Raw genomic sequence first — 13,935 nt, forward strand, 5'->3', positions numbered from 1 at the left:
TCCTTGGATCGCCACCATTGCACACCAATCGGAGGCATATATACTCAAACATGTCTGCCTGGGCCTTGCGGGGAGGTCGCTGCGCTGCCGGCCAAGGAAATGTGTCTGGATTTATAAGGCATTCTTCACGACGCTATAGCATTGTTAGCCGCATTTCCCCGCACGATCGCCAACCACCAGCCAGAGTTCATGGATAATTCCGCCCTAGTTCCGCTATGATGGACGTCTCTAACCTTATTCTGGCGATGGTCCAGCTGTTCTCTCTCTCTTGGTTGGTCGGGACTTGATAACAGGGCTCGGAATTCGATAAGCGTTCCGGGATATCTTGGGTATCAGTCATCAGTCATCCCTATCGGACCTTGATGGCGACGATGAATCAACGAATCTAAAGCCTCCACAGCTTGATCTTATCGACTTGAAGCTCCTTATCGTATTCAGGCTGTGGCTGTCAAGGTGTATATGCCAAGCGACGCTGAGTTCATCTCCGCAGGAAGATTCATAAGATGGATGCCCCTCCCCGAGTGTTCATTTCCGGTGGCTCGTTCATGACGAACAAGTCAAGTGGCCATGGAGTCAGATAAATCCAAGGTCTCGGCCCTCAAGTCCGGGTATGCGGCCTCGGCAGACCCGGAGGTCGATATGGACAAGGGGCAAGTTGCCCTTACGGGCGTTCCGGACATGCACATGAAGCGAAACTTCAGCATCGTCAGTATCATTGCGTTAGGATACAATAACACGAACAGCTGGGTCGCCATCGCCACGAGCTTCGCCATTGCTATCCAGTCGGGAGGGGCAGTCTCTCTGCTGTACGGCATTATTGTCGTCACTGCTGCCATGTTCTGCACTGGTGTGACCTTGGCAGAGCTGGCCAGCGTGTACCCCACCGCCGGGGGCCAGTATCATTTCACCTCTATATTGGCCTCCAAGCGATGGAGCCGCGGACTGTCGTACTTTAGTGGTATGGCTGCCGTATTTGCGTGGATTACGCTGGGGGCCTCGATTGCACTATCTGGGACAGAAGCCCTCATGGCCGTTGTGATTCGATGGCAGCCGTCATACGAAGCTAAGAGCTGGCACTATTTCCTAGTGTATCAATTGATGAATGCAATCATGGTCATATACAATATTTTCTTGACCAACAAGACTCTCTGGGTGTACAATCTAGGCTGTCAGTGATCCCCCTCCTAGTTCAGAGAATACAAGATTAACCATAGATTTCTTGTGCAGTCATCCTGTCTATCTCGACCTTCCTGGCCATTATTATAACCTGCCCGGTGCGATCCTCTGCGAAGGTCAACACGTTTGAGACATGGGGTCAATTCGTCAACGGCTCGGGCGGTTGGCCGGATGGCATCTCGTTCTTGACCGGTCTCTCCACTCCCCAGTTCATGTTTTCGGGGCTCGACGCCGCACTTCATCTCGCGGAGGAATGTCTTGAGCCGGCACGCATTGTACCAAAGGCTCTTATTGTCACTGTAACGGTGGGGCTTCTAACAGGGTTTCCCTTTGCGATTGCCATCCTCTACAGCTACAGCAATGTTGAATCATCTCTCAACACACCAACAGGGTATGATCACCTTAATAACCTATTGATGTACGAAAGCTGACATGAAATGCTATTAGATTCCCCATCTACTTCATTTGGGAGAAAGCTACCCGCTCCCCCACCGCAGCAACAGTCTTCATGGCTGCGTTGTTTGCCGTCTCCTTTGTCGCACTGAATGCGGTGCATCAGACTGCCTCTCGACTCACGTGGTCGTTTGCCCGCGATGATGCTTTATTTCTTTCCAACCGATTCTCCATTATACACCCTACCCTTGGAGTACCAGTCTATGCGCTTCTCCTTGATGGCGTGGCCGTGCTGCTAGTTGGGATTGTCTACGTTTGTTCGACGACAGGTATGCTTCTGCCCATACACATCTGTGCAGGTCTAATAATAGGACAGCATTCAACGCCTTTATCAGCACCACGGTTGTCGTGGCACAGATCTCCTATGCCATCCCAGCGCTTCTTCTACTCATTGGGCGCAGAGATCCGCAGTACCTCCCGCCCGACCGCCTGTTCAAAGTACCCAACCTGGTGGGCTATGTTTCGAATGTGGTCTGCGTTATATGGGCTATTATCCTGACGATTTTCTTCTGCTTTCCTACTGAGCTTCCAGTCACGGGGAGTAACATGAGTATGTTCTCCTCCACATTGCTTATGCACCGTGCTAATACTGTTTAGATTATGCTTCAGTTGTGCTGGCCATTATGCTGATCCTGGGAGTTGCGAACTGGTTTGCGTATGCCCGGCAGCATTACCACGGGCCACGGTTAGACATGTGATATGACTTATGATTGAATCAAGTGTAGCTATCTTTAGCCCCTGGAAGTTAATACCAAATAGAATCTTACCCATGATTTCCCCAGACAGCCCCGCTGCATAAATCCTCAATCCACCCCCAAGCACCCACCACCTTCACAACCTCGAAGATACCCAAGATGATCAACTCCACTGAATTAAACCACCCAACCAACCGGCTATTTTCTATTTTAGGCTTTAAAACACACAAATACACACTCCTATAGAAACATAACTTTAGGATTCCCACAACAACAAAATAAAGATATGCATGTCAGTCATCGGAACGTTTCCGAACCCAAACCCACTCCCACTCCGATAAGATAGTGTTTATCTACTATCTACTACTACTAGACTACCTATATCCACACCGCAGAGTGTTGACTTTAAGATATCCACTTCTTTTGAACAAGAGACAGGCATTTGTTCAGTGCAACTATCATGCTTGTTAGGTGGTCGCGGGGTAGGATATGGGCTTGAGTGAAGGCACATAGATGAATAGATAGATAGATGTGTTCCAATGAGGGAGGGGAATCCACTGATTTGACAGTGCAATTGTAGTCCAATCACTTTACATTCACGTTCAATGCTTCGATAAACAGAGATGTGTGGACTGTGCTACTTGGTATGAATGAATAAGATATGCAGTGATGTATACCCAAGCCGAGTTAACTGGTTATGCTCCTCGTTTCAACTTTCAAGATAGAAAAAAAAGAAAAGAAAAGAAAAGAAAAAAGAAATGAGTGAGATATACAGACAAAACATAAAACATGAGAATATAAATACTAATGTATAGATCAGAGAGATCCCGGTAACCCATTCATAGTAATACCATGTAGATAGATAGATGATGGATACCTATATCTAAGCAACCAACACTGCCCTCACCATTAATTACACCACCATTTTCCTCTTCCAAGCAAGTATCAACTCTTCTAGTCTAAGAAAAAGATGGAAAAACCGATATATATAAATAGCCAATACGTTGCAACAGCACACCTCAATCCAGTAATTACCCCCTATCCCCGAGAACCACACCACACCACACCACGCATCCCCACCCACTCCCTCGGACATAGTATAGTAGTCTACATCACAGCATATCTACAACACCGGAGATAATTCCCTCTACCAGTAGGTAAACAGTAAATCCAGTCAGGGATATAAGATCATCATTATTTTTATTTACCACAAAATACTTACTGTGTGAACAAAACCAGACAACATGACCTCATCAAACCCACCCAGAGACTAAATGAATTACGAGTACGGGTTTCCCTGCTGCCTGTCCCATCCCCACATATTGCCGACTGGCTGTGATTGGTACGGAAAAGAGAGAGGGGGGGAAGAAAAAATCGGGCTCCTTCCTCTTTGGTTCATGCTTCAAAACAGTGTATCTGTATCTAGTTTGGAGGGAAACAAACCACTTAGTAGCTAGGTAGGTGGTAAGTAGCTAGCTAGGTGGTTAATTGTTCAGTTGAAGAATTGTGGAAGGCTGCGTACGGTAGAGGGAAGGAATATCTCTGTAGAACCATCTTTGGTCTGAGGGAGGAAATGAGACTTAGATACGGAGTAGGGAGAAGAAGGTTAAGTAGATGGATGTGAAGCATAGCCTCCCGGGAGGGGGCTGAAGATGAGACTCTGCAGGGCTGAGCCAGGTCTTGGGGTTCAACAGGAGAGAGATTAAAAGGCTGCCTAACTGCTGCAGACGATGGTACCACCAATCGGAGACGGCGCGGATGGTTCTCTCGCCAGCGGTCGGCTTGGCTAGAGTCAAGCTCAAGTCGAGTGCAGGTCCAAGAGTCCAAGACGCGACGATCGCGTGCCAAAATGTCAAGTCAGGTCCAAATTCAGTCTACACTGCATCTCACATAATAGCTGGCTACCACGCGCGGGTGGTGGACATATCACAGATGGCTTTCACCACACAGCGAGCAAGAAAGAAATCAAAGTCATCAATTAAAAGCGCCATGAAACAAAAGAAAATGGGTCCCTTCCCTTCCCGTTCCAAGCACCCCGGGTCCTAAAACCAGATGCCTCAATCCCTAGGGCACGACGTAGCAAGATAACAGAGAGGGGAATGGGTAGATTAACAGGAAAATAGACAAGACCGCGTAGCAACTGCAGCTGTCACAGCAGCGCTTCCCGGCGCCCCTGGACTCGTCCGGTCTAGTGTAGCACGCGATGGGAGAGGGAATTATCGTATCGTCGGGGTCATATATCGATCGTGAGAGCTCGGCTTCCGCGCAGCCCTCGCTACATCCGAGGCAGCGCCCGTAATCGATCACAGCTTAACACATTTCACAGCACTCGATGCACTCGAAGCAGCACTCGCAGGATTCTTCACACAGGAAGCAACAGCAGAGGGTGGCCAAGCTGGAGGAAACGGCAGGATTAGTAAGACGGCGCGAAACGGAAAGGCAGAACGGGTGAGTCTTACCAGGCACCTAGACATCCGCGGTCCTTCTGCTGGGGAGGGGGCTGCTGCTGGTATTGCATCTGCTTCCAGGTCAGTGGTTAATTGCATACCACACAGAGAGCACAATTATGACATACCGGAGGGTAGGGCTGCTGGGGGTATCCCTGGGGAGGATAGCCACCCTGCGGAGGCGGATAGCCCTGAGGAGGGTACCTGTGCGGAGCCGAGTCAGAATGATGCGCAAATCCGGGGTATGGTCCAAGGAGTGGTTTGCCGCCGCCGGTCGGTGCAAGAAAGTCCCCAGCGTCGAAATGCCTGATAACAGGCCTCGACCCGGGTTCCTGAGCCAACACACCGCGGTCGCTGGGATTCCGGGATCCCGTCGCAGGGCGGGAACGGGATAAGGCTGGGGCGCAATGGGCGCGGGTGACTTACGCCTGAGGCGGGGGAGGAGGGCCGTTGTAGTATTGTCCAGAACTCATGGTGGCGAGAAAGAATCTGTGGAAGGAGGGCGAAGCAGCACCGGTCAGCGTGGGTAAGTTGGCAGTAGTGAGTGACAAGAAGCGATGGGAGAGAAGTGGACGGGAGAAGGAAAGCAGCGGGTATGGGAGGGCCAATAATGGGGAGATAAACACACCTAAGACAACGCCAAGGTCTAAACGGGGTCGAGGAAGACAGGAAACTGGAAAGGGGGGAAGAAACGATCGCTAGGGGTTGAAGGGTCAAAAGCGAAAGGGAGGCGGAGATTGAGGAGAGGATCGCTGAGCCGCTGTACCTTTAAGGTTGGAGGAGGTCGAGAAGGCTTCTTAATAATAAGAAGAAGAGGAAGAAGCACCAGGTCGGTCGGTCCCTTCCTCCCTCCCTCTCATTATTGTAATTACCTCTCCGGCCCGGCCGTACGGCGCTCGTACCGCCCAGCCATACCGGCACTCTTGGCGCTGGGATCAGACGCCCACGAGCCAATCCTCATCGTGGAGTCTGATTCCTGGCCATCGTTTTACGCCCCCACCCCAAATAGAAGGGCGCCAGAAAAAAAACTAGTAGCCACCATACCATGCCTGGACGCCACGACGCAGGAAGCACAGCTTGACAAGTCAACAAAAATGGGATTCCAGTTTGAAAGTAGTAAGTGCTAGGTACTAGGTGATCATCAGTCTGTCCAAAGCCTTGACGGGGTCCAGCCGTCAGGAGCCCGCCCCGGAGCGACCGACCGTCAGCAGTCATTACAATACAGATTCGTACGCAGCAGCACCGCCCAGACTCAGCCACATTAAGGGCAGCCCTACAGGACCCAGTTACCGCCAGGCACCAGCCACGGCGGTTCCTGCTATGAATAAATAATGTCGGGCTGTCGGACGATTCACCCTTCAGCGGTCGGGGTGATGGCAGCAATCAGCATGGCCGCCAATCACTGTACCGGACCCGGTGACTCGCCCCACAGCCATCAGCCGTAGACAGTGGCTCAGGGAATGGGAGGTTAGTTGTCAGCCAACCGTGCTGGGCTGGCCAGAGCATCGCTGCCATCATTGGCAGGATGGCTACCCTGCGGTTCCACTGCATGGCCTGGCGCTCATGAGACCCTGAGACTGCGCCCAATCACCGCCCCCTCGTCAGGGCATGCATCGGGTGCCAGCACCAAGTCACTCCATGTCACCGCCTGGCAGCACCTCCGTTCCGCCTACCTTACTGTCTCTTCCGTGGCATCAATCATAGTCCCTGGGCTTCTTAGTATCCTTAGTAATAATAGGCTGCAGTTACCAGATAGGAACTGCAAAGTCGGCAGTAGTCATCCCATCATACCCTAGCCCAAGGGCTTGTGCTCGGGAGGACCGTTGCTTTCATGCACGACGTTCACCAAATCAATGTATTCAGGAATCTGAGTCTGGCTGATTGACTGCTCATCATCACACATTATGTCGTAGCGCCCATTAGGGCATCACCAGGTCGACTATGTCGGCCTCTGGGGTCGCAAGAAGAATGAAGAGAAGAGAAGAAGATCCGGAGAAAGAAGAAAGAAGAGAAACGGGAAAGAGATAAGAAATGAGAAATAAGAATCATGAAGAAGGATTCAGAAGAAGAGAAGAGAAGAACCGAAGAGCAATTATCACATGAAATATAGGCGAGAAACGCACGATGTGAAGAGTATAGAAACAACCCCAAAAGACGCAATGTTTAAGGAATATATCAACAAGAAGCCCGTCGGAGATACTAGAGATCTAGTCTCAAGATTCGCGGGAGGAAGAAATGCCAACCGTCAGGACGATGTTTATACAATCACACATACGAATCGATCTCAGGCGGCAAGGTCTGAGAATCAAAGTAACAAGGAGCAGCATCAAGAGACGTGTCCATGGCCATCGTTGGCAGCGCAGCAAAGGTCTCATACCCGTTCACCAAGGTTGACTCCAAACCTTGTGAAGAGATGTCCTCGACCGCCTGCGGCAACCCGGAGAATGGAACATCATCGGACGGACCAGCCGCCAGATCATCGCCTAGTGCATCCTGGTCAATATAGTTCTGAGCATTTTCGAGGACAATCTCCTCTTTCTGCACCATCCAATGCTTCAGAACATCCATAGGCGGATGGTTACCTCCGCCCTTACCACCGCGCTTCTCACTGTCTTTCCCACGACCGCCACGGCCTCGCTGGCACGGATTGAAGTGGGTGCGACGAAGATGAGCAGCGGCGTTGTAGTTAGCACCATATCTTTTGCCATTCCGGCAAGCCTTGCAGTTTGCCAGGAACTGCTTGCCTGGAGATATGTCAACACACACCCAAACCTTACGAACAACGGCATGGACCCGCTCGATGTGTCGACGCAGCTCGTGCTCCCCATGGAAGCCGTCAGGTTGGTCGTTGCACATGTTACAATACGTCTTCGGACGCGGGGGCCGCTGAATCGAAGCTTTGGGAATGGCTGCAACCTCTTTGGCAGTACCATCCGATGATGAGATGCGGATCATCTTGTGCTGCTCAGCCACCTTGGGTGGAGAGCTGCTGTGCGGCTCGGCTTTGGGAGCAATGGGCCGCGTGCCCTGCACAATCTGTTCCTGAGTCCTGCGAGCTGCCCTCGACGGCTGCGACAGAGACGAGCTGTCACTCTCAACGGACATAGAAGGCCTCATCTCCGTCGCTGGGGACGGAGAAATTGTAGGAATGGGCGGGTGGAAGGATGTGGAAGATGGAGCAGAGCAAGAAAATGACATAGGGCCAGAAGGCTCGGTGAATGGAAGGGGGACTTCAGAGTGGGGGTTTCGGTGCATGGATGCAAAGGAGGTGGGGAAGGGGACGTTCATCGGGGAGGTGGAGGTGACGAATTCAGAGGGCACGGAGAATGAAAAAGTAGAGTCCAGATTCGGTCCCGAGGAATCGAACCTCATCATTCCCATGCCTCCACACAGCGAGTCCGTAGTGGTACTCCTGCTCATCTCCACGGCAGCCGGCTGAAACGGTTGGTCGACCATAACGGGGTTGGTCATGGCAGTATAATTCGCCATTAGCTCAGGCTGGCCCTGGTTCAGCTGTGGTTGTTGTTGAAGTCCAGACATCGTCGGATCCGCAGAAAGCGCCAGAGAGAGTGCTGAGACGTGACCCTGGCCCTGGAAATCATCCAAGTATTGTTTGGCGTATTCGGAGGGCGTGTACTCGTTGACATGATCGAGGCGGCGCTGAACACGCTGGGGTCCATAGGAATGGCGAAATCCTGTCACAGTGGAGGCCAGCGACGGCCGGTGAGCAACCGGCGTCTGCTGGCTCTGCGAGCGGACCATGGCTGTATGCCGGGAAGAGGACCCAGGACCGGAGAAAGAGACCGAGTTGCCCTTCCGAGAGTTCGTTCTGGAGAGGCGTCGAGTTTCAGGAGCCGCTGGCGAAGACGCGTGAGACAGTTCGCGCGTCAGATCAACGGTCACTGGAGGTTCCGGAGTCTGCCAAGTGTCAATCCAAGGACTGTTGGCGGGTGATGACAGGAGAGAAGGAGACTAGGATAGCGCGGGAAGGACAGGATGGGTAGAAACGCGGGTATGGAGAAGAGGCGGGAGCATAAGACCAAGATAGATCACATACGGTGACTCGTCGTTTCGGTGGAGGAAGACCAGAACCAGGTAGGGTCCGGGGAGTATCCTGTCGTGTCCGTTTCCCAGATTTCTCGAGAGCTGAACCGCCATCTTCAAGGAGACCAGAGCCGGGAACCGGGCGGTAGCTGGAAGAGGCGGAAGGGGATGTGGATGAAGAGGCCGTGGTGGTCATGAACTGACTTAACCGCTGACTCCAAAGTTTATTTCGCTCTGATTCCGGAAGATGGGAGTGTCGAACCAAGAAAGCGTCCCGATACCCAGAGATGGCCCTTGTGAAGAGTTCGTCGTCGGCCATGGTGCCAGCCATAGTGGGTGAAAGAAGTCCTCTCTGAGTGCTGCCTCTCTCACGTGGGATGAGCGAGGAGGGAGAGCTGCTATCAGTATCAAGTGACTTCAGGGGGGTTGGAGGGGTCTGCGTAAGCCGCCGTCAGTATTTATTCCGCTCAGACAAAAGGTGATTGTCTTGTGGTAGACACGTCGAAGTGATTGTAGGGGGGGATGACTGACTGGAGGATCAAGTTCGAGTGTAGAGAAAAAGTAGCCGATGTTGGAAGAAACTGATAGTGGGGAAGAAAGTACACGGAGGGAAAAAAAAAACCGGTACAGATAGGTCGTGTGAGGTAGATAGTTTGAGATGAGAGAAGATGGACGGAGATATGGAAGAGGAGACACGGGGGTAGGAGATATATGAAGAAGGGAGGGTGGAGTAAGAGACAATGGGAGTGCCAGATGTAGGTATGTCAACTGTTGACGAGGAGGATGACGATAACGATAAAGAACGAGGAGGATGAGATGGGAGGTGGTTATCAATTAAATGGAGCATCCACCATCCCCACAGCCGGCTTGGTCGAATGGTCCGGAGGGTCGAGGATGAAACTAAGGTGAGAAGGGACTAGGAGGGGGGAGGAGCAGGAGGGAAAGGGTAAGGTACGAAAGAACGAGCGTGAGCCAGCAAAAGATCCGTCAGAAGGAGAAGCAGTAATTGCAGGTTAGTTTAGGAGTTCATCGCCCATCGAAAGGTTGAAACTGGGCGGGGATGAAGATGGAGGGACGGATTGGAGGCCTCCCAGACGGTCCCAGAGTCCAGACCCTCTTGGGGTGGCCAGGATCTGTCGCGTTTCTTTTTTATTTTTGCGGATGGATTTTTATTTTGTTTTTCTGGTTCAGTCTGAATTTATTTTTTCTTGTCCCGCATTTCTTTTTCTATGATTTCCCTACAAGGAAAGGGGGTAGAAAGAAGACGGAGGGGGAAAAGGTGCGAGCCAAAATTAAAAAAGGAAATAGTATTATTATTGTTGTAATTTTTGGGAGGGGGGATTGGATCATTTCTCCCTCTCTGGGCCGAGATGGTGATCAGAGCGCTAGTGCCAAAGGAGAAGAAAGATACCACTATCCTGGGGGGGAAGGAGGGGGGAAAAGAGGGAAGAGGGCAAAGCAGAAAGAGGGAAGGCACGACACCATCCATTAGGTATCCCGCCGCCATGGTGGTCCTCACCACAGAGGACTAGACCTGCCCGGAAAAGAAAAGGGGAGGAGGAGGGTGACACGCTGACTGTTCAACAGAGCCCGAATGGGCCTGGTTACAACGGGTTAGATACATCGATCGAACAAGTCGTAGTGGCCGGACGAACACGGTGTGTGCACCCCAAAGTGAGGCAGCGAAACGGATCACATCGTCATCGCCCCGGACCAGCAAAAAGACCTGCTGCGCTGGAGGCCATGATCAGTCATCAGAGTGGTTATGATGGGTTATGTGCACGGGATTATTGTCACGATAATTATTATGGGGACTGCACCAGACCAATTCCACTCGACATGATACGCTGTCCCAGTCCCCAGCAGCGCCTACGGCGGTACAAGGCCTTGGAAGCATCATGGGCCTGGTTTCCCAGCAGTGGCTCCGCAACCTCAGGTACCGACGGTCGCTCAGGTAGGTACAGTACGCCGTACTGAGGTACTCCCACCCAAGTCCAGTCGGTCGACACGGCCAGTGGCTTGCTGCGACGGAGCTTTGGACTAACGGTCCGGTTGGTGGGCAGGGCAGGCCACCTGCGCCCGTCTGCTCCGTCCAAAGCACCCGGGAAGTCTCCCAACTTTCCCCCTTCGACTCTACGGCTGCCACGTCGATTTCAGGCTACACCCGTTCGGGCTTTGCTCGTCCCCATACCTACATCCTACACTACCTACCACCGTGGTGCTCATCACGGCCAACTCTCCCATTAGTTGGTCGGACTCCTATGTCAGTTGGTGATGTGCTTGCAGATGACGAGCCAGCCGGAATTCATGCTGTCCGTTATCGCGGTCGCCTGTTGTCGTATCAGGCGCAGCAGTCGAGCAACAGCAAAGACAAGATCTCCTGAGCATCGAGCACAAACCTCCTCTCCGATGTGTCTGGACTAGAAACCTTACGTTCTAGGTGATCAAACTTAAGAGGCAATTGGGTAGCAACAAGACTGGCTGGCTGGCGACCTCTAGCATCCCATCCTCGATGACCCCCAGGCCTTAAGTGTGGCAGTCCATGATCGCTGTATGTACATAGCAACTTAAAGCAAGCGACAGTAACCTGGGTACACCCCCGGGCCCAAGCCGCGGTACCACGCGGAAGACACCCAGGGTTTGGTCAGCGTTGTCTGCACATGGCCGTCCCAGAATGACACGAGCTGGACCAGGTAACCACTGACACTGACTGCTGGCAATTCGTCGCCTGTAGGGGGTATGCTGTGCCGTAACGGGGGGAGGTGACGAAAATCTCTCGTAAACAGAAGTGCTAGAATATTTCCCGGATCGTCCCATGGCGCCGTGACCGGACGATCTCGACTGACTATCGACGATGGAGCGATCATTTGGGGAAGGGGGAGGGCGTGGGGCGGATGACGCTGCCGCCCAATAATGCCTGAGTCTCTCTCGAGTCTCTCTGAGTCTCCTTGGAAGGGACGGGTGTGAGGCACGTGATATCACATGACATTACCCCCTAATCCGGACTAGGCAACCGGGAAGCCCAGCCCACCTCAGCTTATCACTCGCGGTGGATAGGAATCTGGAAGAACAGTTGGTCCATGGGATCAACTACAACTACGTACCTACCTAATCGGACGCTGCAAGTGCGCTCCGGATGGAGTGGCCGATGTGCTGGCGTTTCACCTCCACCATGCTGCCAGCACAATGATATCCAGTGAGTGACTGAGCGACTAACCAGATGATGGCCTAGGGACGCGGTCTCCTCAGTCTCCTCATGTTCTCACCGAAGGCAGTGCTTTTGGCGGTCAACCACTCCTCCCACCGTTGTTTCAGACTTTCAGCATCCACCGCGAGCCCTCCCGAAGTCACCGCTTTTTGAGGCCTAAAGACAATGACGATGAGACGGAGTCGAAGCGACCACTATGGACCGACTACTGCACCGTAGCAGCCCATAGTCTGGCCCCGAACGGGTAAAGCGGCCTTCCTCCGACCGGCTATCGTGTTTGCACAATGCTGGGGCCAATCAGCCCCGGGGCTCATAGTCTGTTCGTCGATTCGAGAATACCAGCAGGGAATAATCAGGGACTACGTGGGATACTCGTGTGCACTGTGCAGACTTCTGACTCCACTGTGGCCTTCGGGTTAATCTGCGAGGTGGAGGGCTTGCTTCCAAGAAATTCCCTCTTGCCGATTCTCGAAGTCAGTCGAATGCCCGGTCCCCAGTCGGCGTACGCCGTCCACAATGACCGACCGTCCTCCGTAGCGGGGTATTCTTGATATGAGCGGCAATGTGTTGAACCCGTGAGTCATGTCCCTACCAGAACCATCCCTCTCAGTCCTGTCCTCGGTCGAGATAGGGGAGCGAGTAACTGAGCGAATTACTCACACCACGGAGTAAATTTGGGGTGGCAAACCGGGCTTCTGCATGATGTTTCAATAGACCGGAAACTGCGATTTTTTTCGGTCTGGGGTACCTATAGAAGGGTCGCGCTCGGAGTGCCACCCGATGCCGACGCCTCTTCATTATCAATAGCAGGCATCAAGTACGGAGTACAGCTTACTAGGCAAGGAAGAGCGAGAAATCATAATACTACTCCCCTCATACAATCGATTGATGGACTTTGAGGCCACGCAGGGGATAATCTTGCGACTCTATCCTCCTCATCATTATCATCGTCTTGTGCCCTGCCCCTCATCGGTCCCATCTTTGCCCACCCCCTCCAATTTACCCATCTCCACAATTTCCCCCCAGCCCTCAGATCACATACCTCTCGAGGTCTCAAGACCTTTCACGCCAACATTTCTAAAGGCCACGAAATCACACACTCGATCAAGTGGTGGGCAGTTTCCCATCACACGATGCTTCCAATCGAGTATATATGGCCGAAAGCAGTCCATCGCTGGGTCTGCCACGTGATATTTCTTAGTAGTCTTTCTACTTACATTTAGGAACGAGCAACCGATAAAATATACATCAACCAAACTACCAGAAAAGCAAACATACCCAACTCCTTACGAAACATAATATGACCAAGAACACAACCAGAACCCATATAGCTTGTAGAACTCCGATCTGAGCCACTCATGAACAGCTCAAAACCCACAATCTGATGTGATATTCTCATCGAGTGCCCGAATGACAGATTCAAGATTCATCCATCGAGTAGTGTCACACAAAGGGCACCTACGGCGAATCATCTTTCATACACAGTATCTACTGTATGCACCCAATCTGAAAGGTAATCTTTCTTGCCGGGTACCTATCTACTATTGGAAAGAATATCCAGATAACTGCCATCGGACTTTTTACTAGAAATGAATAGATAATGGCCGGGAGAACGGATGACACCATCTAGCACAACGCGACTGAGCAATGCAATCTATCTACTCCGTACGGAGTACACCAAGAAAAGTCAAGCGGAATGGTCCGGCTACCAGAAACCAAGATAAACAAGAGCGATGAGAATCAACATCATACGGTGCTGGCTGGCATCCGACGGGCTAGCTAGCTAGCTATCACACCAACGCATTGTGGTGATATTAGGCACACACTTACTTGAAATGACAGAGAATCGTTATCGCCATTGCTACCCGTGCCATTCTAGATCCTGGTCGTCTTAGTAAAGGATGGAGTTGGG

General features: G+C 52.0%; 3 protein-coding genes across 3 annotated transcripts; 2 read left to right on the forward strand and 1 right to left on the reverse strand.

The window, feature by feature from the left end:
• Window positions 1–567: 567 nt before the first annotated feature.
• On the forward strand, window positions 568–2,327 carry BO94DRAFT_475961 (putative choline transport protein; the record flags this gene model as incomplete). The annotated part of the gene is made up of 5 exons (XM_025608585.1): window positions 568–1,168; window positions 1,228–1,567; window positions 1,624–1,898; window positions 1,946–2,179; window positions 2,227–2,327. The coding sequence occupies 5 exons, from the start codon at window positions 568–570 to the stop codon at window positions 2,325–2,327; spliced, it is 1,551 nt and encodes a 516-aa protein (XP_025463078.1).
• Window positions 2,328–6,679: 4,352 nt separating this feature from the next.
• On the reverse strand, window positions 6,680–9,558 carry BO94DRAFT_249718 (uncharacterized protein). Its single transcript, XM_025606425.1, has 3 exons — window positions 9,347–9,558; window positions 8,829–9,251; window positions 6,680–8,689 (listed from the first exon to the last, which is right to left on the reverse strand). Exons 2-3 carry the CDS (start codon window positions 9,144–9,146, stop codon window positions 7,037–7,039), a joined length of 1,971 nt encoding a protein of 656 aa, XP_025463079.1. The 5' UTR covers window positions 9,147–9,251; window positions 9,347–9,558; the 3' UTR covers window positions 6,680–7,036.
• Window positions 9,559–9,598: 40 nt separating this feature from the next.
• On the forward strand, window positions 9,599–11,199 carry BO94DRAFT_550137 (uncharacterized protein; the record flags this gene model as incomplete). Its single annotated transcript, XM_025613479.1, has 4 exons — window positions 9,599–9,720; window positions 10,363–10,473; window positions 10,672–10,769; window positions 10,814–11,199. The coding sequence occupies 4 exons, from the start codon at window positions 9,599–9,601 to the stop codon at window positions 11,197–11,199; spliced, it is 717 nt and encodes a 238-aa protein (XP_025463080.1).
• Window positions 11,200–13,935: the final 2,736 nt, after the last annotated feature.

This window comes from Aspergillus sclerotioniger (assembly GCF_003184525.1).
Source record: "Aspergillus sclerotioniger CBS 115572 chromosome Unknown BO94scaffold_34, whole genome shotgun sequence".
NCBI lineage: Eukaryota > Fungi > Ascomycota > Eurotiomycetes > Eurotiales > Aspergillaceae > Aspergillus > Aspergillus sclerotioniger.

What these genes read in the sequence shown, in the direction of transcription:
- BO94DRAFT_249718 (XM_025606425.1), bottom strand. Translation starts at nt 9,146, where the DNA reads ATGGCTGGCACCATGGCCGACGACGAACTCTTCACAAGGGCCATCTCT. An exon ending in CACCGAAACGACGAGTCACC is followed by an intron (nt 8,690 to 8,828) that starts GTATGTGATCTA and finishes GACACTTGGCAG; the next exon opens with ACTCCGGAACCTCCAGTGAC.